This window comes from Verticillium alfalfae, genomic scaffold, assembly GCF_000150825.1.
Source record: "Verticillium alfalfae VaMs.102 supercont1.10 genomic scaffold, whole genome shotgun sequence".
Taxonomy (NCBI): domain Eukaryota; kingdom Fungi; phylum Ascomycota; class Sordariomycetes; order Glomerellales; family Plectosphaerellaceae; genus Verticillium; species Verticillium alfalfae.
The window spans coordinates 118,967-142,751 of record NW_003315029.1 but is presented as its reverse complement, the minus strand read 5'-3'; the positions used below and the strand labels follow the sequence as shown (position 1 = coordinate 142,751).

General features: G+C 54.1%; 8 protein-coding genes and 1 non-coding gene across 9 annotated transcripts; 6 read left to right on the top strand and 3 right to left on the bottom strand.

Moving 5' to 3' along the window:
* Positions 1 to 468: 468 nt before the first annotated feature.
* Positions 469 to 2,168, top strand: VDBG_07471 (conserved hypothetical protein; the record flags this gene model as incomplete). Its single annotated transcript, XM_003001966.1, has 2 exons — positions 469 to 636; positions 726 to 2,168. 2 exons carry the CDS (start codon positions 469 to 471, stop codon positions 2,166 to 2,168), a joined length of 1,611 nt encoding a protein of 536 aa, XP_003002012.1.
* A 1,412-nt stretch (positions 2,169 to 3,580) lies between these two features.
* On the top strand, positions 3,581 to 5,029 carry VDBG_07470 (molybdenum cofactor sulfurase; the record flags this gene model as incomplete). Its single annotated transcript, XM_003001965.1, has 1 exon — positions 3,581 to 5,029. The coding sequence occupies one exon, from the start codon at positions 3,581 to 3,583 to the stop codon at positions 5,027 to 5,029; it is 1,449 nt and encodes a 482-aa protein (XP_003002011.1).
* Positions 5,030 to 5,230: 201 nt separating this feature from the next.
* VDBG_07469 (alpha/beta hydrolase) lies at positions 5,231 to 5,803 on the bottom strand (the record flags this gene model as incomplete). The annotated part of the gene is made up of 1 exon (XM_003001964.1): positions 5,231 to 5,803. One exon carries the CDS (start codon positions 5,801 to 5,803, stop codon positions 5,231 to 5,233), a length of 573 nt encoding a protein of 190 aa, XP_003002010.1.
* A 992-nt stretch (positions 5,804 to 6,795) lies between these two features.
* On the top strand, positions 6,796 to 6,883 carry VDBG_15159. The gene has a single exon. It is a non-coding gene; the product is annotated as a tRNA-Ala (tRNA).
* A 1,635-nt stretch (positions 6,884 to 8,518) lies between these two features.
* VDBG_07468 (siderophore esterase) lies at positions 8,519 to 9,453 on the top strand (the record flags this gene model as incomplete). Its single annotated transcript, XM_003001963.1, has 2 exons — positions 8,519 to 8,667; positions 8,715 to 9,453. The coding sequence occupies 2 exons, from the start codon at positions 8,519 to 8,521 to the stop codon at positions 9,451 to 9,453; spliced, it is 888 nt and encodes a 295-aa protein (XP_003002009.1).
* Positions 9,454 to 9,990: 537 nt separating this feature from the next.
* On the bottom strand, positions 9,991 to 10,764 carry VDBG_07467 (endoglucanase-4; the record flags this gene model as incomplete). Its single annotated transcript, XM_003001962.1, has 1 exon — positions 9,991 to 10,764. One exon carries the CDS (start codon positions 10,762 to 10,764, stop codon positions 9,991 to 9,993), a length of 774 nt encoding a protein of 257 aa, XP_003002008.1.
* Positions 10,765 to 12,267: 1,503 nt separating this feature from the next.
* Positions 12,268 to 15,010, bottom strand: VDBG_07466 (fungal specific transcription factor domain-containing protein; the record flags this gene model as incomplete). The annotated part of the gene is made up of 6 exons (XM_003001961.1): positions 12,268 to 12,351; positions 12,421 to 12,443; positions 12,682 to 13,913; positions 14,119 to 14,345; positions 14,405 to 14,807; positions 14,874 to 15,010. 6 exons carry the CDS (start codon positions 15,008 to 15,010, stop codon positions 12,268 to 12,270), a joined length of 2,106 nt encoding a protein of 701 aa, XP_003002007.1.
* A 1,258-nt stretch (positions 15,011 to 16,268) lies between these two features.
* VDBG_07465 (conserved hypothetical protein) lies at positions 16,269 to 18,004 on the top strand (the record flags this gene model as incomplete). The annotated part of the gene is made up of 2 exons (XM_003001960.1): positions 16,269 to 16,723; positions 16,778 to 18,004. The coding sequence occupies 2 exons, from the start codon at positions 16,349 to 16,351 to the stop codon at positions 17,306 to 17,308; spliced, it is 906 nt and encodes a 301-aa protein (XP_003002006.1).
* Positions 18,005 to 18,582: 578 nt separating this feature from the next.
* VDBG_07464 (conserved hypothetical protein) lies at positions 18,583 to 23,062 on the top strand (the record flags this gene model as incomplete). The annotated part of the gene is made up of 4 exons (XM_003001959.1): positions 18,583 to 18,656; positions 18,731 to 20,442; positions 20,494 to 22,364; positions 22,427 to 23,062. 4 exons carry the CDS (start codon positions 18,583 to 18,585, stop codon positions 23,060 to 23,062), a joined length of 4,293 nt encoding a protein of 1,430 aa, XP_003002005.1.
* Positions 23,063 to 23,785: the final 723 nt, after the last annotated feature.

Genomic DNA, 23,785 nt, shown 5'->3' with positions numbered 1-23,785 from the left:
GTCTCTCGTCAGTAAATTTACAAGTCATCGAAATGGCCGGTTTGAGGTACGATCGCATAGTGAGATGATGTACTGGTTCAGTTTCGACAAGTCGGCTATACCTCAAGCTATCCGTGAGATGACATTTATTCTTGTGTGCAGATAGATTCCAGAACTTTGCTTATTTACCTGTCTAATTCGCCCAGTCTAGAGGTGACCCATGTTTCCCGTCGGATGCGATAAGCTAGGTGCGACTCCCGAGATCTTTCCATTCCTTTTTCTAGGTACCCAGTGGCCAGGCCCAGCCAGGAATTCAAGGGGTTGAGCCCTGCGTGTTTCTCGATCAAGTCCGAGCTTCATCATCATTGTAGGCCTTGCAATCCCTAGAATAAGGAGATCCTGTTCTCAGGCGACTTTGTTGTGTTCTCAAATCAATTGAATTCGCCGCCCGGGTTGGCCACATGGTGAGAGCCGCACCACAGCATCACAATGACAAGGCTTGACAAGATAACACAGCGGCTCGACGTCTGGCTCGATCCTTCCCCCAAGGGTTTCACTTTCGACCTCATGGCAAGGAAACGTTATGTGGTTTTGATCATTCCGCTAGTGTTCGTTATCGTGTCGCTCGTCGTGGGCTTCTCTCGTCTCCAGCTTATTGTGAGTGCCATCCGCCATCGCACAATGAAACCCAAGCCAGGCTGCTGATAGCTTGGTCGATGTAGGAACTTTCACATCCTGTGTCAAAGGAAGTGCATCAGAGGCCACCAAAAACGTCCAAGCTGCACTATCTTGTCCCCTCGAGCTTCGTCAATGATCCCGTTTGCGCGGGTATCATTTCTGCTCTCGTCAACCGTTACCCCATCCCAACTCTTATCGGGTACAAAGGCGAGAATGAATTCGACGCTGTCGACCACCTGGCCAAGGTTCGTGTCATCAACAGGTTCTTGAAAACTCTGCCTGCGGAGGATGACGACCTGGTCATCATCGTCGACAGTTTTGACGTCTTGGCCCAGCTCCCCGTCGAGGTCACGCTTGAGCGCTACTTTGCGATGTCGGCTCGTTCAGAACAACAACTGGCCGACCAACGAGGGATCACCGTCGACGAGCTACACGATCTCGGCATTCGTCAGTCCATCCTTTACGGCACGGGAAAGATATGTTTCGATGCAAACCCGAACGAGCCCTTGTGCCCCTTTGTGCCTGGTTCAAACTCTGCTCGACAAAAGTTCGGCGTCATGACTGGAGGATTCAGTGACCCACGCTACCGAGACTCACGGTATCTGAACTCTGGTACCATCATGGCACCTGTAGGCGATCTGCGCAAGTTCATGCATGCCGTGCAGGAGCTGGTCGAAGCTGACGACGTCATCGTTCCCCTCAATGTGACCAGTAATGGACGCTTCAGGCATCACATGGACCAGTGGTTTACCGCCACTCTTTACGTTCGCCAGGAGTACCACAGAGCTCTCGACATGAACGATGGAAAATACCCTGGTAACTTGACCGGTGTCTCTGACCTCCCGAAGCCGAGAGAGAGCGCAAACGATACGACTGAGTACCACATCTTTGTTGATTTCGACTCCTCCTTTACCCAGACGCAGTGTCACAACGAGCTCGAGATTCATCAGCTGACGTACAGCAACCACGACCTCACGTCGTCCGTTGCTAAAGACTTCATGAACGAGGGCAAGGCATTCAAACCGCATGCTATACAAATGCCAGCAAGTATTTACAAAGCCTTTGGTCGCGTCTGGGACAAGCTGTCACATGTTCCAAACATCACGCTCGTTCAGCCACCACGAGTCTGGATTCAAAGCTTAGGATTAGCGACAAACGTGGCCTCCGAGAGCATCCATGCCTTCTATCACAACACCTGCTCCAAAACGAAGTTTCTGGAGACATATAAAACCTTTTGGTTCTTTCCGCTAGTTGTGCCGCTTCTCGAACTAGCTAAGATGGATCGAGACGACATGCGACCACTCCATTCAGGCCTGATTGATGGTCGAATGTGGATAGCCGCTCGAGATTACCCACAATCTCCCTCTGAATCTGGACAGGATGTCGAGGAAACATATCTGGGGGGCGTCTTCACGGATCTTGCTGCAGAGCCGTTTCTGAATCTGCCAACACTATGTCGTGAAAATTGGACAGACTTGATCGGCATCAAAGCTCATGGAGGGTCGAGATGATGCTCGTCAGTCCTTTTCATCCCGCAATTTCAAAGTAATGAACATGATCATTTTTGCTCTCGCGCTTCTCTACCTCTGAATCTGACTGAAAGCAGCAGAACGCCTTCTTTTGATCACAGCATAAACAAAAACCAACCCAAACCTCAGGGAATATGATTCGGGACCCTATTTCTCTTCGCCCATGACAGGCGAATGGAATGACTCACTGTGTAGGGCTGATAGGCAGTTCCAAGACGGATTTTGTTGAACCAAACCTGTAAACGAAGAAGACAGCCCTGTTTAATGAATTCGAGAATATGTGTTGCAAGAGCAAGGCCCAGCCAAACTCCAATGACCAAACGGCCGCAGTGCCTATCCGGCGTTTGTCTCCGAGCATCCGAATACCAATGCGAAGGAGCAATCTTTCCTTAGGGCAACCCTTCCTTGCTACGCCGCAGGCGAGCGCCGGCCTGCAGGGTTGCATCCCGCCCCCGTTCGCTTTCTCAATTAGGCTGTAATCTTGGCAGTCAGCGCTGTAATGGGGGCCAGACCCTTGCCTAATCGAGTGCAGGCTGATCAACACACTTGTCTGCCAGGCCCTATTATGGGCCATACCAACTGAGGAAGGTTGCCGCTTTGAGATGCAACCACAGGACAACAGGGGGCTATGTTGTTGGTGTGCTCAATATTGGCTCCAAAAACACCTCAAGAAAGGGGCGTCTGCCAGCGGGTCCAATGTGTGACAGTTTGCAATAAGTGTGGACTGTTCCTGAGCCAGCGCCGGGTACCCAACGAACCTTGGCCAGCCTGCATACAGCGTCAGCATCCTATTTCTGGCAAGCGGAGGCGCCGTGATGGATGTAATAGACGAGTTCCTACCGCCGGTCAGCACTACAGTTCTTGTGGTGTGATTGGTGGATACACATCCTGCATGACGATGCTGACGAGTTGGGGCTCATGTCCGAAGTGCACAATCAAGAAAATTCTTAGACGTATGAGAGCAGGCAATTGCTTCACCTGATGGACCCCACGCTCCTTGCTTTAGCTTCTATTCTATCATGGCCTTGGTGGTGTGACGGCCTCATGGGCGACTGGATAAACCCAAGACATTTTACCATCATCCCCCCTACCAGCTAACAGCGTGAAGGGTGGCAGACATCGAATGCTCCCTGCTTGAAGCGTGTGATGATTTGTATGGGCCGGATCGAGTCTCCCGAGGACATCGTGGGGATGATCTGGGATTTGATCCTTCTCGGCAGACTGAGCTTAGACTGCCGCGAATATGGTGGTCAGCAAGATCGATAAGAATGGTAGCGACCCTGTACTGTGGATGACCCTTGGGATGTCATCTTACTCTGCTGTGTTCTGCTGGGTGCAAAGAACTTTTTTTTTTTTTTTACCAAGTATTCTGTCGGACTCGACCGTAGCCCGGCATGTCAGATATCCTCGAGGATTACCCGGAGTACGCCAAAACCTCCTCTCTCGATGCTCTCCGAGAGATACATTACGCCCACCTCGATCGACAAGGCCACACCTACCTCGACTACACAGGAGCCGGACTTTCCTCTGTGGAGCAGCACCGAGTCCACGCAACTCGTCTGGCTAGCACGTCCTTTGGAAATCCTCATTCGGAAAGTCCAACGAGCAAGGCTTCCACAGCCTTGGTTGAAAATACTCGTGCCCGTATCCTCGCTCACCTTCGCGCCGACCCTGCCGATTATGTTGTTATATTCACACCAAATGCCACAGGGGCCGCTCGTCTCGTGGCCGAGGCGTACCCTTTCCGCCGACGGAGCCGCCTCGTTCTGACCTGCGATAATCATAACTCGGTCAACGGCATACGAGAGTACGCCCACCGCCGCGGGGCCAAGACTGTCTACATTTCTTGTCAGACGCCTTCCCTTCGAGTCGACACATCTTGTGTCGAGAGAGGCCTCCGGCCGCGATGGAAGGTCCCAGGAGAAAGAAAAAAGAGGGGTCTCTTTGCATATCCCGCGCAGAGCAACTTCAGTGGCGTCCAGCACCCATTAGCCTGGGTGCAGCTGGCGCAGCAGAACGGCTATGACGTCTTGCTCGATGCAGCAGCGTATCTCCCTACGAAGATACTCGACTTGTCGGTTACCAAGCCAGAGTTCGTCATGGTGAGCTGGTACAAGGTATTTGGCTACCCAACTGGTGTTGGCTGTCTGGTCGTCAAGAAAGACGCCATGGCCCGGTTAGAGCGGCCCTGGTTCTCGGGCGGCACGGTGGCTGCGGCGTTCGTGGGGAACGGGGCGGAGTGGCATGTTCAGCAGGTTGGCGAGGCTGGATATGAAGATGGTACAGTGAATTTTCTGTCGATTCCAGACGTGGCTTTCGGCCTGAACTGGGTCACAGGCATCGGCATGGATCTCATACAGCTGCGCGTTCGGTGCCTGACAGGCTGGTTCCTGGACCGTCTGTTGGCGATGAGGCACAGTGATGGGTTGTCCATGGTGCGGTTGTATGGGCCCGACGTTCTGGAAGCAAGGGGTGGTACCATATGCTTCAACTTTGTCGACGCTGCCGGTAGCGTGGTCGACGACCGTCTCGTCGGTCTAGAAGCTGCTGTCGAGGGCATCTCGCTTCGTACGGGCTGCTTCTGCAACCCGGGGGCGGGTGCGGCAGCCTTTGGGGTAGATGGGGCGGCTCTACGACGGATCAAGAGACTTCGGCCAGGGCTTCGGCCGAAGTCTACAGATGATATGACGCGCATGCTCGGTTTGCGGACTTCAAGTGCGGTGCGGGTGTCTTTTGGGCTGGCTTCGACAACACTCGATGTCGAGAAGTTTATGAGCTTTGCGGAGACGAGCTATCGGGATCGAGTCGTCACGGAAAGCCATATACCAAGGGACGGTTGTTAATCCCATGACAGCTTGATGATGATGCCACTTCCGCGTTTGGCCAGTTCAGAGGGGAATATGTGTACATCTAATATAATTCTGATCTTGTCGTCTCAGTCTTGGAACTCTGTCTACTGCAAATTGCCACCATCATCTGTTTCTTTTGTCTATCGCTGAAACGGCGTATTGTCCTCCCCGCCACACTCCTCAAACTCAGATGGCTCATGCTGCTGCCATGCCATTGACGTTGGTGAGATCCTTCCTCAAGATAATAAAGTAGAGGTCGTCGCGAAGCGCCTGGCCCTCAAACACATGCTCGTAGGGGAAGTCCCCCCTCTCATCGGTGCGCTCATAGCCCCTCCTGACATACCAGTCGATGAGTTCATCCCTCATCCACAAGACATACATTTCCATCTTTTCGACAGCCCACTTCTCCTTCGCATGCGCCTCGGCTCTCGCAAGAACCTGCCTCCCCAACCCACCGCCCTGTTTGTTGGGATCGACGGCGAACAGCCCAAAGTAACCGGTGCTGGGCTTGCCGTCGCCGGCGGGGCGGTGCTGGAGCTCACAGCAGGCGACGAGCTCACCCGTCGCGGCGTCGTGGGTGATGAGGACCAGGCCGTCAGGGGCATTGATCTTGGATTCAAGGTCTGCGGGGGAGATGCGTTTGTCATTGAGGTAGGCAGATTCGTTGGTCCATCCTTGGTTGCCACGGTATGCTGTGCGGATGAGAGGCAGAAGATCGGGAACGTCGGTGGTAGTAGCCTCGCGGAATGCGAGGGTTGGCTGGGCCATTTTGTGTTGATGCGAGGTGGCCTTGCTGACGAGAGGAGGTGATATGAGATCTGAATTGGTTGGTGTTGTCCTCGGATTGCGCGACCGTCTCGAATCGTGGCGCACTTTGCGGGGTTTCTTGCCAGCTGCTGATAGAGATCCCTATTCTCATTCGAATGAAGAGCTCTTTCCTTGTTGCGTGAGCCTAATTGCTGTCAACACTGTGGTCGCACGAGTTCTTCGACTGACGACACGGGCTGTTGAGGTGGCCATGTACACTACGCCAACATGGCGACGTTCCAGGGGTCTTATACTCGCAACTCCGACGTCGGTAAGCAAAGTCACCGACGCCTGAAATGTTGCGTCGGGCGACCCCGCAAGATCAACCCCGCTGCTTTCAGGCCGTTCCGTGCTGGGAGCAAACGAAAGTTCCAGGCTGGACCAGGGGCACGTTGACGAGTCAAGACTCGCCATCGCAGTAAGCTAGTGTGCCTACGACAGCGGTACCGCCCTGCGAGGACATGTCTATGGCGCCCTTGGATCTGGAACGGGCCATCGCATCAATTCCCGATCGCGTGGTCCCGAGGCAAGGGCGCAGATAACATCAACCACGGTCCGCACGACATGTGCTGACCGATGGCCAACATATTTCACTGCATTCTTTAACCCACGGTCATAGCACAGCTACTTAAGCTGACCGAACTGGGGAACAATCCCTTATACGGGTGGCTGTACGGGTTCCATATCGACCACTGGGCTGGTTTCACTCATTTCTTTCGGGGTGCAAATTGCGACCGCGACAACCATGACTACAACCTGCCGATGAAAGTGTCGTGATATTCACCAAGCATCGTTCTTTGGTTATTGAAGCAAAAGCTCTCCTTTCCAGTTCGCATTTTGAACCTGTGTACGTGACCAGCTAGAACCCCCTCATCCACAGGGCACCAAAGGGAAGTGCAGCAGTTTAGCGCTAGAATCATGATGTTTATTTCCGAGAGGCCAGATCATCAAATGGGGTCGTGGTTTAGGGGTATAATGTCCGCTTCGCATTGTCACATCAATCCTTGCGGAAGGTCCCGCGTTCGATTCGCGGCGATTCCATTCCTTTTGCTCTCAGCACGATCTAGCTCCTTGCTCTTCGGGTGAACACTGTCTTTCCTTTTTTTGTATGGAATCTCGTTTGGAAGAGTATCTTGGCTATTCTATCCTGCTTCCGATTCCACTTGGACGATCATGTTGACCCTGATGAAGAAATAGGCTTCTACTTCTTGTTCATCGCCGTTCGTTTCCAACTGCCGTCTGGCAGGGTGAAAATCGAAAGATATTTCTCCCAGGTGATGGAATCCACCTTGAACCAACGCTTGTAGTCGCACCAGTGACAGAGCTTTTGGGTCTGCCGGCGCCCTTTCGGGGTTGCCCTCCGTACGAACTGATCCGTGGTCTGCAAACTTTTGCAATCCGGGCACCGGCTCATATCGGCAGGACAACCTGCCTTGGGATCAACAGGCAGTTGACGGTTGGCCCGAGACAGCGCCGCCCACCTGTTCGTGCCAGCAGGGAGCGATGACAGTAGGGGAACGCCGGATATCGGAAGAAAGTCGGGTGCCGGACGGGGACTGACCGCCAGAAGCCCCTTGGGGGGCGGCGACCCGGTGGAGCATTCTCCAGACGATGAAGAGTGCGTTTTGCTGTCAGTAGTTGAGTTAGACATTACCATCTTGTTTATTTCTGGAATATCGAAATTATGAGTTTTGGAAATGCTGTTGCTTTGCATGATGCTGCAGGAAAGAAAACAGAAGACCGAACTAGGGGGAGGAGAGATTCTTTTATACCTTTTCTGCAAGAGGGACCAGCCTAGAACTACCATCAGTGTTTCATTTCACTGCCGTGAGAACGCCCTTTCCTGTGTAACGCAGTCTCTGAATCAGCCCATCAACCTTTCACGCAAGACCGCTACGCCTGTAAATCCTCTGCTCCCAGCCCAACCACCAAGTAATGAACGCAAACATTAACCATGCCGGTGAATAAAATGCCTCTTCGCAGACGAAGAGATTGTAATGGAGCTTTGATTCGATTCTTGCTTTGAAGTCTTGCCGCATCACGTCCCCCTGACGTGGCTGTCCAGCCTAGAAGATGAGCTGTCAACTCGCGACAACAATGGCGTTTTGCATTTGCCCGCCGATGATGAATGTGCGTCTCTTGACTGGTAAAAAATGGTACATAGCTGTTTCACTCATGGAGAGTATCTTGTTTTGCGAAACGGCGATGAAAAACGTTACGCTAGATGTGGTTCACGACTTTTCTTTTTAGCTTCAGATACTGGCGAAGACAGCACAAACAAACGTTTGCGCCACGTTGAATGGACTTGTGTGATTCCCTGACAGCTTTTGACGCTTTCCGCCTGCCTCGTAAAAGGGACCACAATGCCTGAATTCAATCAGATTGGGATGACGACCTGCGCACCCCGTCGTGCATCGCCAACCACAGCACTCAGATGCTCGGTGAACATTGCCCAGAAATCTGGACATGGGTCTCGGTGAAGCAGGGATCTCATTCTTTTCTGAACTCCGACTAGTCGGCATTAGTCGGCTTTCCGAAGGGCCCAGTTTACATAACGCGCAACTGGTACTTTCTCCATTCTAAAATGCCTCGACAAGGGCCTTGTATCAACTTAACCACCTCCAGATTATCCCTGTGGGTACGACGCACGCCAGGTACCATACACCTGTCTTCGATATGGCTCAAGGTACTATATCGGGTCTCCCCTGTGCCGAGAGTTGGACCCTAAGCAGCGAATCTGGCGATGAGTACTTGATACAAATTGGCTATCCTCGCAACTGGACGGCTGAATCAGCAAACTCCAATGACCACACGGTTCCGGTGATGTGAGTCAATATTCTTCCGTTTGGAATTCTCTTTCTTACGGCCACAGTTATCTTACCGATGGAAACTCTGTCTTTTTCACAGCACTTGAAGCCCTCCACCGCTGGCTCTCCCTCCGCCCCCCCGGCGCGCCATCCAGTGGCGTTGTCGTGGCCATAGGCTACCCCCTTCATGATGACAGCCCGAGCTTGTTCAATGGCCGCCGGTCGAAGGACCTGACGCCTCCATTGCCTGGCGCTGGAGAGACAGAAGGCGGCGCCGACCAGTTCCTGGATTTCATCGAGCAGCGTGTCCGTCCATTCGTCAGCCAGAGAGTCAAAGAGAAGCAAGGCGCCTCCGTGGGCAGGGAAGCTATATGCGGACATTCATACGGCGGACTGTTTACTCTTCATGCCCTGTTCACGCGGCCGACAACTTTTGACTACTTTCTTGTCAACAGCCCCAGCATTTGGTGGAATAAAAGAGCGATATTGAAGCATGAACCAGAATGCTACGAGAAAATAGGGGAAAAGGAGACTTCGGTTATGCTTTTCGTCGGCGGCGATGAACAGGAACCACCGAGGCGGAAGGGCGAAAGTGATGAAGGCTTTGAGCAGCGCCGTGCGACCCACATCGAAAGGCGGATGGTCGACAACTTGAGGGATCTGTATGAGAGACTTAGAAAGTCTGGTAAGCTGGCACACATCTCACTATCAGTTTATGAAGGCGAAGATCATTGTACGGTGATTCCTTGCGGGGTCAGCAAGGGGGTTTGGACATTCCTTGACGACTGGCCATGTATAGACTAAGCCAGAGGCAAGCCATCTGTCAATGTTTTTCCGTGGTCTTTCATGGTAGCACCTAGCTCTTTTCTGCAGACCTTGAATATTTACTTCTTCTCGTCAACTGACTTGTGTTGTCCGTCTGCTCTCCTGTTTCGTTCAAGCTCTCAATGAACTGACCACCTTGAGAGCCACCATGAGAGCCAGCGATTCTCCCTTGGATTACCGTAGAATGCCGAGCACTTGATAGCGTTCTGGCAGGCAGCTTGTCAATCTTCCTCACCTTGCCCGCAAATGTAGGCTCGCTGTACACGGGCAGCTTTGAATCCCAAGATCACATCGGAATTTTTTCAGCTCACATGGGCCCAAGCTGTAGCTCATATATTTGAATCATCACCAAGAGTAGTCCGAGCAAAAGTATGTACAATGTACGAAGTGGCTCCTGTCCATAGTTGAGCCATTGAACGCGATGCTGCACCTCCCTGTTCCTGCATCTTCACGTCATGTCTGAATCTAACAGCCCTCTGTATCGCGGAAACCTTCACTTCGCTTGAACTTAAACTCCTAGCATGCTCGCACATCCTTGGCATGGCGGCGAGCCTTCTTGGCCGTGTTGTATAGAGGCGGTCCAGGGATGGGGTACTCAGTCGCAGTGTAGATGTTGAAGAGCACACCAGGATCCGTCTCCGTGTAGAGGCTCGTACCCGCGACGCCACTGGGACTTGCCGAGCCGCCACCGGAAATCTCAAGATTGATGCACTGCGGGTAGAACTGGGCACCGTTCGGCTGTCCTCCTGAGTGCAGGGCGATGATTTCATGACGGAGAACGTAGCTGCCGGCGGCGATGTCGGTCGGGATCGTGACCTCCCAGACCTCACCGGCAGCGATGAGTTCGTCAGCAGCCCAGTTTGAGTTGGCGGCGTCCAGGAGACCTTGCTCGGCAATCTTGAAGAAGCGGAGCGCTGTCTTGTCAACGGTCGTGCAGTCACCGTTGCAGTTGGCAAGGTAGTCTATGATGGGTCCCTTGTGCGACTCAGGCCAGGGAGACCATTTCAGGGTCAGGGTATCCCCAGCTGCTAGAGGAATGTGCGAGCCTCCGTTGGTAGCAGATCGGTGGCAGATGATGTCTGGATCTCCGGTGGCCGCAGGCTCAACGAAGCCAAGATCAGGGAAGTCCGCGGTCCATCCGGGAACGATTGGAGGCGAGGGGTTGTAGGGGAAAGTAGACGGGTTGTAGTTATCGTATGTCTTGCCATTGACGGTGATCGTTTCAACAAAGCCGTGCGCCGCGGCGGACACAGCACCAAACACAACAGCGAACAAAGCCTTCTGAGCCATATTTGCGACTTGGACTTATTTTGATAATAATGGAGGTTTTTTAAAACGTAGAGGAATCAGGCGCAAAATGAAGAGAGTGAGGAAGTGTGAAACGCGAGCGGCTTGTTGAGAAATGTACCGAGCTGGAAGCAAGCCATCAACCTCCATCTTATACTTTTCAATCGTCTGCGCGTGAGACGCGTTCGCCGCTTTTGATTTTCACCTAGCCATTTTTATTTTCTTTTTGGTGTGATTAGCTTGTCCCCGATCATGTCTGCGATGCGATGGCTATACGTGGTGACTACCAAGACTGATCGGCACGACAAATCGGAGCGTCACCATCCGCCAAACACCACTGCGCCCAACCCAGTCCCTCTTCCCCGTAAATATCTCAAGACGCACAACACGGTAATCTACCTCGGACGAGCAGGATCGGCGTCGCGCCGGCCTCGGTCCAATAATATGCACCGTCAGGCGGCTGACACGCACCGGGAACCGCATGACAGCTCACCCTGTGGCCGAAAGACAACCCGGGCTTCTTGCACTTCATGCCGTTGAATGCCGATCTTGCATCTCTTTGCTTCGGAGCTTTCTTGCGGTTCCGGTGGTCGGTCCGTCACACGAGCCAACCTCCTGAGGGCGTAACCGCTGACCCAAAAAGCGGTCATGGGGTCCGAGGGCCGCCAAGCAAGGCCTCCGATAAACGACTTGATCGAAAGTTGCGTCGAATGCGGCACAGAGCGCGGTGCAATAGTGCCACGCGTTTCTGTCGATTACAAATACCATGGTGGTTCGCGACAGGTCTGATAATCTATACCAAACAGTTAGGTCCGAGATGAGTGTTGGCAGGTCGATATGCGTCTCGCTCCCACTTCCCGCGGTGCGGCACTTCCGCCAGGCCGGATCAAAAATTCTAGCAGTGCTCACATGGGAGACCAACGACGAGAAGACTACCCCAACTTTTTCGATTCTCTCTCTGAAAGTTTAGCAAGATTGTAGCAAGATTGTGTAAATGACAGCCGAGCAGCAGCCATGCTTACTCGCCTGTTCCCTTCTTCAAGACACGTCAACATGAATTTGGCAGCGAGCAAAGTAAGATGGTTCCAGTCATTATTCGGCTGCAAACTACCAGATCCATTCCAGACCAGACAAAAGCAGCATGTTGGCCCCTTGGGCCAGCATAGACGTATCCTGCGTCAGATAGGTAGTCACTTCATATACCACAGATCCCCGAAAGTGGGACTGCCAAGCTGGTTGAGATTATCCTCGACGGAGCAATAGGCTTCGTAACCATTCAACGGGCCGCCTGCCGTCGGAATGTGAGGGCCCCATAATATTCGCAAAAGACGACTGCGGCTGAGCTCCTCCCTGTCTCAGTGAACCTGGCACCCTGGCATCAAAACTGCCCTGTCGAACCACGGCGCCGTAATCGTAAATAGGACCTTCCTCAACCAGCCCGTGCCCTTAGCCTTCCATCATATAAGAAGGTAGCCTTAGTCACTCGTTCATTCTAGTACTGCCTCCTCACTCCTTTTGAGCAAAGAAATGAGTCCAAGGAATCTGGATATTCTCGGCGCTGTTGTTTTGAATCTGCGTGTCCCAGGAGGACTGTTTGCCTTGTTAGTCGAACGGTCCTACGCAACCCAGACGCGGCCCGTGTCAAGCATCGCAACTCACCCAGTCTATATCGCTACCCATGCCTGGATCGCCGACAGAGTCAAATTGTAGGCCATGCGCAGATTGGAATCCGGGTTGTGCCGTCCAAGCGATTGTTTGCGTCGTGTGAGCCCCTTCTAATGAACCACCCGGGTAGGGCAGCACAGTAGTTGGCCCCCAAGATGAGCTGGGGTGCTGCTCTGATGCGAAGGCTCGAACTCCTGTTTGACAACATGACTTGTCAGTGTCGTGTCAAGAGTTGCTCGTCTGCGGCATACTTACCAGAGGCGAACTGATAGGAAGGCCGTTGGTTCAGATCCACCCCGCCAGGCTGTGCGTTCCCATCGGCAGCCGAGTCTGGGCTGCTTTCGTACTGCGTGCCCGTGGAAATGGTCAGCATCCGAGATATGATCTTGAATGCGCGGCTTGCCTCGGCCGATTGAGTTCGCATCGAGCCCCAGATTCCACGTGAGGTACGGAGTATGTGCAGCAGCCTGTCCTTCTCGATGGGCTCTGCCGCAACCGCTGCGGCGCTGGGAGTCGATGCTCTCAGCAGGAATGATAACTCAAGGCACAGCATCATGTTCGCCAGAAGAAAATCGTGCGTGCTCAGGCTCGACAAGAACCATCTCTCTTTGGAAAGGCGACCCCCAGGCTGTATCTCGGTGTTCACGTCAAATTGATACTCGAGGGTCTTAGTAGCAGCGTCAATACAGTTGAATCGAGAGGGAGCGTAGCGTTGGTCGTTGCGTCCTAGAGCGAAGTAGCGACGGTGTAGAACGACACGCGCTTTGAGGTACATTAGTTCGATCCACAGCCTTTGCATGATGAGGTCAATCGGGTCGCCGATCGAAAGGCTGAAGGATCGCGCTCGGAGGACGGGGGGGATGTCCTCGTGAGCCTTCTCCAATTGATCATTGAGGCGCAGGACTTCTCCGTAGGTTGGGCTGTCTCTGTCGGCCATTCTCGCGAGGATATCGCCAAAGGCAACAACGAGCCTTGACTTCACGATTGTATATAAGGCAGGAGTTCTCTCTGTGAAGGGCCGCTCCAGCGGCAGCTCCGTCGTGGTATCGTCAAAGTCTTCGTCATACAGGTTGTGGGGCAGTCCGGTGTCGAAGTACCTGTGTTGTACGTTACCAGGCAAGCCGAACTGGAAGGCCACCAGCACATCAATCTCGACGAGAATAGTCCACAGCCTCTTTCGCATCTCGTGCTCAAATACAGTAAGCCCTTGGAAGTGCTTGGGGTCCCGATGCAAGCCAGAGTGCATGGCCAATCTGACAATGATAGCCATCATGATGGACGTGCCTCGCTGGGCATCGCTCAGTCGGAGGTATTCGGTACCAAAGTAGAGGATTAGTGCTTCAACTTTGTACTTCCCGGGCTTAGTGTAGTCATCGAGGGCGAGACACTGCGCGGCTCTGATCCGATAGAGATCGAGGATATATTGTGGGGGTCCGATATTGCCAGGAACCTCTTCATCGCCCCGAAGACAGAAGAAGGCGGCGTGGCTGATCATGATGCACAGAAGACCAATCCAAGTGATAGAATAATCGTGAGGACGTTCCCAGAAAGCCGCATACTACTTCAAGTCAGCGAGAAACATCACATGGGAAGTATCACATGACGGGCCTCTCTGAGAAATGCAGGCACATGAAACATGGCTGAAGGATGTCAGCTAATCGTCCTTGTCATGGGAGTGTGTTAGTCGTACACCATGCCGGCTCCTTGCCCTTGAAGAACCGAGCAATGAGACGGTCGGTGATGTCTTTTTGCGGAAGATAATCCATGAGGTCTTGCGTAGTTGCTGGAGGGAAGGTCCCCAACAGCAAGACCGGCCCCTCGGTGCTCGTGAATGATGAGTCGAGATCGTCAGTATCGTCATCTTCCCTCTCCCCGTGCCCAGTGTCGGTCGTCTTGAGCTCGTCGGTGAGCCTGGTAACCTACACGAGACTTAGTATATGTAGACACTCGGAAGACCAAGACCATGGTCACCACGCACATCATCGAGAATGGCTTCCCAGTTGGCCGAGTCCACGTAGCGCAGTTTGTCAACCATTGGTCCAGCGGGGGTTGGTTCCTTGATGCCGCTCAGATCACTTGGCGTCTCAGGCAAGCGCGTTTGGCCGTACAAAGCACCACCCTTTTGGCCGAAAACATCATCCATAACGATGCCGCGCTCAGCGAGTTTTGCTCGCACATCGCTCAAGACATCTTCAAGATGCTTCAGCTTAGCTTGCAGAGTGGGCGTGTCAGTAAGCCCCTGGCGCTGACTGGACGCTTGAGGGACCGGTGCCGGTTGCCTCGTGGCTGTGCGCGGATACAGGTATGGCACATAGTCGCATGAGGCGACAATATCGCGCTTGATGCATTGATCGCAAGGCGACGCTCGATTGCACTTGAGCCTGATGTCTCATGTCAGCATTGATATTTTGACCAGAAGATATGAGGATATGCGGTCTTATGCTGACTTTTTCTCGCGGCAGTGGCTGCAGGAGAATCTGATTCGATTGCGCTTTCGATGTCCTTCAGCTGCGGTAGACGGTTTGCTGTCGGCACGCCCAGCAGACGGCTCTTGTGCTGCGGCGGAACTTTGAGTCTCTGCCATTTAATACGGATATCCCAACGGAACAACAGTAAACGGATATTAGTCGAGCTCCTCTAGACGTCTGAACTGGTTAGCACGAGGCTGAGGACGTCGATCGACTTCAGCGCGACGAACAAGTGCCCTGCGGGGTCGCGGGCGATAAACTGAAGTCGAAGCGCGGGGCAGGTCGCATGCCTAACTAAGGTAAGCACAGTCTGTGCTGTCTGTAGTGGAACGAATTCAACAAGATGACTGGCCCTGAGCCGGAGCCACTCGATGTTTACCTTTCTTGCTCAGAGCTCCATTGTCCAGCATCACATTCGTTTTGGAGGGCACACACAAGTCGACAGCGGCGTTATGCACGAGTGGGACGATGATTTCGCATTCGCCGCAAGCTATTGAGCGACTCGGATATGGGCGCCGTGCAGCCCATCTTACCTCAGGGCGCCACATGGGTGAGGAGCCAGCGAATCGCGCAATGGGCGCTCGTCGTCTTGCCCACGGACGCTGCAGAGCCATCCTGTGTCACTTGAAGCACAGAGTGTCGCCCTTCTTTGGCAATCTGGAGACATGTCAAGCCTGTCGTTCGGGCATGACGGAGGCCATCCAAGTTATATAGGTCGTCGGGATCCCAAGCCCGGATTTATGGCACCATGTCCACGGCGCCCATCGCGTCTGTACCGCCGGATTTTCGATTGGAAGCGAGAACACTGACAGATAACTCCGGCGCTCGCAGCTCTAAAACCCCAGATGACTGGCCAATCTTGTCTGGCCCCGGTCTTAGGCCCCGGGATTGTCAGACGGAGCTGGCCCCGACCCTGAGTGCTAGAATCCCCACAGGTCTTGGCTGGCTGGAGGACGACAGTGAAGATGTGTGAGCCGTCTCTGTTGGGTTTTGCGTGGTGTTCGATTCCATGGAAGACGAGACCTGCTTTGGAGGTGGCCTTCGAGCCTTGATCAACTCTGGCGCGACCACCATGTTTGATGGAAGTTCCCGTGCATTGGTAGATACCGATGCCCGGATCGTTTGACCATTTCATGCTGGCTCAGGCCTCCATCGGTTTGGAGTCTCAGCGACGCCATGGTTGGCGACACACTGGTTGCTGATCGGGGTGGTCAACCCAAGTACCTTGACCTTAGGCGGAAGAGAAGCGTGCCGAGAATAGTCTAGGGCGAAAAGGTACGTACTCGAGAGCCTGCCACCAAGAACCGGGAGCCATCATGAACGAAAATGACGTCGTGAGCCTCTCGCCCTTCCGTGTCACCATGCCGCGCTGTCACGATTGACCATTCCACACCTCCCTTCTCGACGCACGTCGCATCACTGAGCTCACCACGCCTTCGTCCGGATCGCCAACCATGGCTGACATGCAGCCGTCACGTCAGTATGCTCGATCCCGAGTGCCGCTCTTCGTGCGAAGATTCGCGAACGACATTGGACGCTGTGCGCGCGCAGCCTCATTTCCCCTACGCGGCATTTGGTACTTTCTGCGCAACAAGGAATTCTACCCATTGTTCCTCAGCCGCTTACTGCCTCTCTCCATCATCTCTGTTCTTGTCTATGTCATTCTCTTCACCTTTACCTTCCTACCACAACTTGCCCTCCTCGCCATTTTCCAGGGCAGAAGCGCCTGGCTCAATGCCACAATCCTGGTGCTTGGAGAAGGGCTCGTCGTAATCCAAGGGCTCTTTGAAGGCTTCTTCGTCGATGAGGCTCGTGTTGATGTGTTCGACGTGAGTATCTGTCCCTCTGACTACCCCAAGTCATGTTCTGACCTCTTGATCCAGGCTACTCTTATCAAGTACTCGCACACCGACCTCGTTTCTCCTCATCGAATCCTATTTCCCGATGCGCCGACCGCCATAAAGATGCTGGGGAAACCTACCAGTTCCGCCATCTACACACCATGGAGCATGATCCAGATCATCGAGGTCATCGTGTTCCTGCCTCTGAACTTCATTCCCATTTTCGGCGCACCTGCCTTTATCATCATCACTGGAACGCGCCTCGGCAAGCTCGCACATTACCGCTGGTTTCAGCTGCGGGGTCTCAGCAAAAAAGAGATGAAGCAAGAGATCAGCTCGAGAGTTTGGGAGTACGTGTGGTTTGGGACTGTGGCCATGATCTTGGAGCTCATCCCTGTCTTCTCGTTTTTCTTCTTGCTCACAACAAGCGCGGGCTCTGCCATGTGGGCGGCGCGGATCGAGGACGAGAAGAGGCGGTTGGCCGTTGGTGATTTGGTAGGTGACGGCGGCCCGTCCGCTTCTTCGCCGTCGGAAGCAGTGCCACCACCAGCCTACGAGGATGATCCCGTGTAGTCTCCAAGGCAACAGCCACTAGGCAGTTTGGCTTTGATCGAAACATCCATACTCTAATCATGATTGCGCTTTCGGCTGTACATCGATCTAGCGGGACTCATCCACACGGAATTGGCGCTGGACCATTTGAGGGACAGAGGTGACGGGCTCGGATTGTAGTCACTTCGACCGCCGACACTCACGTGCCCTGTTCAGGGCTGAATACCCTCTTCATCACATTGCAGGCCTACCAACGCTGCTTGGTGGGAGGGCGCCTGAGTGAGGCTGTCTTCCACAGGTTATCGTTGGTCCCGCGCTCAAGAAATTGGTCATGATTGAGTTTCAAATTATCCACCACGCGGCAGGTGCTATACTTAAGCATGCCTTCGAATAGGGAAGGAGAGACCTCGGCCAAAGCCACTTGAGCGGCAAGAGCAGTGGTCTACCCCTAGGAACCGCCGAATCTGGGGCTACATTTTGGAAGGCGCGTCTGCACAATGCCATTTGGTTGGCAAGAAAGAATGAACAGCAACGCAGAGGAATCTACTTCCTGCCTTCAATGGCATCAAGTCCCGTGGCGACAAATCACGAGGACAAAAGCACCTGTTTATAGCCATGAAATGCCGACCTCATACAGCGACTGCTTCTTGTCAACGCTCTGCCGAACATATCACATGAAACCCCAGTAAACAATTCAAAACTTGTCTATATTCCATGCTGTTGCTGATGTGATAGTCATGATGAACATGGAAGTCTGTGATCTGCGGCGTTTCCCCTTTCCCTCTCCCGTGCCTGGTGCCGGTGCCCCTGACAATCCTGGGCATGAGGTGGTTCCTTCCCTCATCAGAGTGCGTTGGAGAGAACCCAAGAACATCAACGCGGCAGGAACGATGCTGCCGCCCCGCGTGCTTCACCATGGTCGTAGGGTCCTCTTTCCTTCAGATCGTGACATGTGAGTGCTGTTGCCCACAACCTCCCTCATCCTCTCACAGATCTCTCTCAACAAATTCTTCTCCCTTCTCCATCCCAATCTCTCATCCCCTCCATTTCCCTCCCCTCTCGCTCCCCCTCACGGATCACTTCTTCGTCTTCTCTTCGTTTGTCGTTACAGTTGTCCGTCCACTTCAACGTCAGTCATTCTTTTCCCGTATTGGGGGTTCAGATTCTGCTTCGTTCATTGTTTCAACGTTGTAGCGGCCTTCCAATCCAGCGGTCGTCTTGGGCAGCCCGCATCACATACTCAAGCTCCCGAGGCCCTTGCATCGTCACCGGCACTGAGTCTCACGACGGCTGAGATGCGTATTCACGCTCTTTTCGGCGTCCTGGCCTTTGGCCTCCTCGGCTTGACGTCGGCCGAGGCTTTCCCTCCGTAAGTCTCATCCTCGGACGATGAAAGAGATCGTCGGCGTACTCGTCGCTCTGATGGCTCACTAACCCAAACAGCGACAACGGTTACGGAGACGGCACTTGTGCCCCTACGGCTACCACCACTGTCTTTGTCACCGTTCCTGCCACCAACGCCGCTTCTCCTCCCTTTGTGGCTGGTCCTCAGACTGTCACCGTCACTATTCCTGCTTCTTACAATGGAGCTCCTGGAAACCCTCTTTCTCCCGTCTATACAGTTACCGTTCAGACCTTTGGTCCTGGTGAGAGCTCTCCCTACAATGGCCCACGTCCCTGGGAATCCCGCTTGACAGCTACTGGGGTTGCTACCCGCACTATTACCCTACCTGCTCCGGACGCTGTGCCCTCTACCCCAACTGGTGGCAATGGTTCTCCTGGTACAAACTCCCCTGGCCCTGACGACAACACTGGTACCCCTGGCACGCCTGGCCCGGGAAGCCCCGGCACCGATGGTGGAAATGGCTCCCCTGCGCCAGATGGTGCCTCTGACAACCCTGGTTCATCTGGTGGCTCACCTGCAGATGGTTCTCAGTCCGACCCTGACTGTGTCACTGTCATCACCACTACCTTGTACAGAACAGAGACCGGCACCGGCAATGGTTCGCCCACCGTGGACACTGTCGTCGCTACCCTCACATTTACCTATCCCCATGACGCAGATGGATCCAACAATGATGGTTCTGGCACAGTTGCCACGAATGCTCCCGACGATGGGCAATTGCAGCCATCGATCATTACCAGGACCGTTTATCAACCTGCTATAGGACCAGGTCAGCCTTCGCCATCTCCAAGCTTGGTCGTCGAGACCATCACCATTCAAGCACAAGACCCGAATGCAGCTGGCAGCAACGGCCCAGGCGTCACTGCTGTACCTGGCATCCCTGGTGATAGCAACAGTGGCCCGTTTTCTGTCATTACTACAACTCTTTATCACGCAAGGACCATTCCTGGGCAGGCTGTTGTTACCACTGACACCATCGTTGCCAGCTTCACAATTGCTTTCCCTCCGGTGTCTCCCACCAACTCTGGCAACGATGGCTCATCCGGTTCCCCCGCAGGCACCGATGGCAGTGTCACTTTCATCACTACTACTTGGTACGAGACCACCACGTGTCTGGATTCGTTGGGTAACCCCACACCTACTGTCGTGACGCATGCCACTACCATCGCGAGCGTGCTCCCTCTCCGGGCTTCCAACGTGCCGGATGCTGGCGTCGGTTCACAGGCCTCAGGAGATCATGGCGATCTTGTCACCGTCATCACCGAAACTGTCTATCGTCCCGTCCCGACACTTGGTCACAATGGCGAAGATTCTCCTCTCGTTGATACCATCGTCGCTACAATCACTGCCACATTCCCGGGCGACGCCATGGACGATGGCTCAACAGGTGCTGACATCGTCACGGTCATCGTTACGACGCTCTATGTCACCGCGACCTCACCAGCAGGCTCTTCTGGCGGCGAGCTCACCTCTTCCAATGGTGCCGTTGTTCAGACATTGACCGTGACAATCCCAAGTCCGCCACCTGTCCCAGGTGGTTCCTTGACTGGCGCTCCCGTGGCAACTCCCGGATCAGGCAACGGCTTTGGGCCAGACAGTGTCATCACTACATCACTGTATCGTACGGCCACGTACATCGGTCCTGATGGCCAGGCTACAGTCACAACCGAAACATACGTCGCAACAATCACCGCCGGCACTTCGCCTTTTGGTCCCTACCTTCCTACTGGTGTTCCCAATGGTGCTCCAGGTAACAGCAACCCCCAAGTCACTGTCGTGACACAAACACTTTATCCAACAGGCCCTATCCCTGACAACTATGGTGGCGCCGGCTCCCCAAATGCTGCCTCCGGTTCTCCCGGCTCAGGTGTCCCCGGCTCAGGTGTCCCAGGTTCCGGGGTCCCGGGTTTCTCTGATGGCTCTTCTCCCTCTGTTGTCGTGTACACCACGACACTCCTCCCAAGCGGCCTGATCCCAAATGATCCATTTGGCAATGGCGCTAGTACCGTTATCACTGTTACCTTCCCCAATCCCACGGCAACTGGACCCAAAGACAGTATTGTGCAGACCCTGACTTACATTTTTCCACCAGCCACGCCAGGTGCTGGAGGTGGACTGCCCAGCACACCAACAAATCTTCCTGGTGGTCTTGGATCTCCTGGCCAGGTTTCTCCAGTTGGCTACAATTCCGACCTCACAGCCGGAACTGCAATTCCATTACCGCCCGACGGCGGCGCTGGCGAAATATCGGACACACTCTATCTTACCAGCACTTTCGTGGTGACTCAGACCATCCCAGCTGCCTATAACAATGGCAACAGCGTCGTGACATACCTCTCTGTTGCCACAGCCGGCACTGCATTGCCGTCCGTTGCTTCTGGTGCCGGTGGTGTGTTCGGGCAGCCAGGGCAACTCCAGCCCCCTGTACCCGGAGGTCAATCTGGAAGTGGTCAAGTTCAACCACCTGCCTCGGGCGCTGGCCAATCCGGCACTGGTCAACCTGGGACTGGACTGCCTGGCACCGGACTGCCTGGCGCTGGACAGCCTGGTACCGGGCAGCCTGGTACCGGACAACCTGGCATCGGTCAACCCGGTACTGGTCAACCCGGTACTGGTCAATCACAACCACTTGTTCCTGGCACCGGACAGCCCGGGGCTGCGCAACCACAGCCACTTGTTTCCGGGAGTTCCTCTCCTGCGTCGGCGCCTTGTACTTCTGGTCTGCAAACAGGAATCGGAGGTCTCTCAGGAACTGTTGCTCCTGCTCAGCCATTGCTACCATCAGGTGAGGCCACACTGCCTGGTGGTTATGGATTCACTCAACCCCCAATGCAGCCTCCTGCTGGCGTGCCCACTCCCGCTCAGCCCGTCAACAACCCACTGCTTTCAATCTCGGGAGCTCTCCCCCTCATTGGAACCCAGTCACTCAATCCTCTTCTTCCTACCGGTGTTCCGCAGCCGCCTTCTGGTATTCCCCCAGCCGCGGGAAACCCCGCCCAACAAGTTCCCGGTGCTGCTGCTGAACACAACAGCAAGGATTGTTCCACCACTCTGCGAACCTTGATCGTCACCTCTGTCCAGACTAGCACATTCTTCAATATCGTGCCTGAACTCACCACGACTTATACCTTCCCGTATCAAGCACTCGTCACGGTCGAAAGCACCATTGTGACAGCAGAGTCGGCCCCAACTCTTTTGAAGAAATTCAGGCGCCAGCACGACGAACCCCTTGTCTTTGCAAACACAACTCAAGGAGGCCACCCAGCGTCTTTCGCGCCCCCTGTCGATGCCACTCTAATTACGATCCAGCCTGCGGTGATCCCAACCGCTCTGAGGCGTTTCAAGCGACATGTTGACATCAAACCGGCCTTTGCCAACACTACCACAACTGCCTCCAGACCCTCTGCCATTACTAGGGAGCCGACATTGTCAACTCTTTTTCCAAAACCAACCCATGGAAACTCCACCTTCATTTCGACTTCATCGCTTCCGGCTTTGTCTGGAACTACTGTGCAGCAATCTACTGCGTCTCCTGTCCGCGATCATACCAGCAGTAGTCTCTCATCAAGATTGTCCGACACACCAAGCAACATCTTGACGGCATCCGCCACCATACCTGTTCAAGTTCCAATCTGCACGGGAGCAAAGGAAGTCGGTAACCAGGTGCTTGATGTAAGTCAACTCGCATTTTCCGTCCCATATTTTCATGTTTGCTCACGTGTCCGGACCTCCAGTTTGATGAGCTGCCCGTCGGCCCACTTTACAACCCGTACAGTCGCTTCTGGTTCTCCACTGGATTCCTCATCGCGCCTCCGCCATCAGTGCCATATACCCCTTCGTCTGGAGGCCGACTTCTCGAGTTTGTGCCTCCAGTTCTTACGAACGGCACGCTTGATACCTCGCAGTTCGGGGCTGGCATTGATGCAGCTTCGAATTGTTTCCGGTTCAATTTCTTCGGCGCCAATCTTGGCTGCGATGCCCATGGGGAGAATCAGTTCTGCGAGTTCACCTTCACCGGCTACCGCTTCAACTCGACCCTCAATGCTGAGGCCGAAGTCTTGTCACAAGTCACATGGGTGCCATCATGCCCCACGCTCAAGGAATGCAATCTCACACCGTTCTTGGTGGAGGGATTCAACAACCTTTCATCTGTTCTTGTCACTCTTCGGGTTGACGGCAAGCCTCGCCCTTGGTGGGCGGATGACCTCAAGGTTGGCTGGACTGACAACAGTTGCGATGCGGCCCGGTGCCGCGCTGGCACACCACACCACACAGCCACCAAGCGTGGTAAAGAAGGCGAACCCGTCTGGTACTGGACTCCTGGTGGTCTGCGCCGACTCGGGTCCCGCTTCATGAAGTTCAGGGGTTGAAATGGCACAGTTGGCGCCTCGCCAGCGACTTGTTAGGCTGCATGAGGATGCGGCTGCCTCGCATATGAATCGTCAAGTGAAAGGGAAGGCGTGTTGAGATGGTTGTCGATTACTCGAGACGTTTGCTTTGTTACGATGTTACGATATATGGCATGCGTTTTTTTGGGCTGGGGGTTAATGGTGGATTGGCCTTCTGGGCGGCGTTGTGTCTCATGGCTGATGTAATAGGGAAGACTAAAGCGCAGAGTACATGGCGTGGTCAATGGGCAGATTGTACCTTGTTAGAAATACTTACAAGTTCAGTGGATTGGTTCTTGGTGCACAGCGAAGCCGCCCATGGGCACTTAAGCCATGGGCGGCCACAAGTGTCATGTGACGGTCGGGATTTGAAAGGGTACATAGGTATTCGGGTTCGGCTTGCTAATCGACTGGCCGTGCGAGATCGGAGAGTTGAAGACAGGGCCGGCGGCCAGAGTGCAACGCTACGTGGTCGGCGGTTGTAACGGAGTTGGCCGGGGCCTTGACAATCGACGCTACTTCAGTGGTTGAACGGGCGAAGGACGGGATTAAGGCGGGGGCACGTCACAGGGCGCTCTTCAAAATCTGGGGCTGCGTTTGTCATCCATACGATCACTGGGCTTGTCTAGGGGGTTGATGACTCGATTGGGAAGCTTGCCTGCCAGGTCTACCTGGGCAAGTCAGTTCCCTAGAGTAAGATGGGTA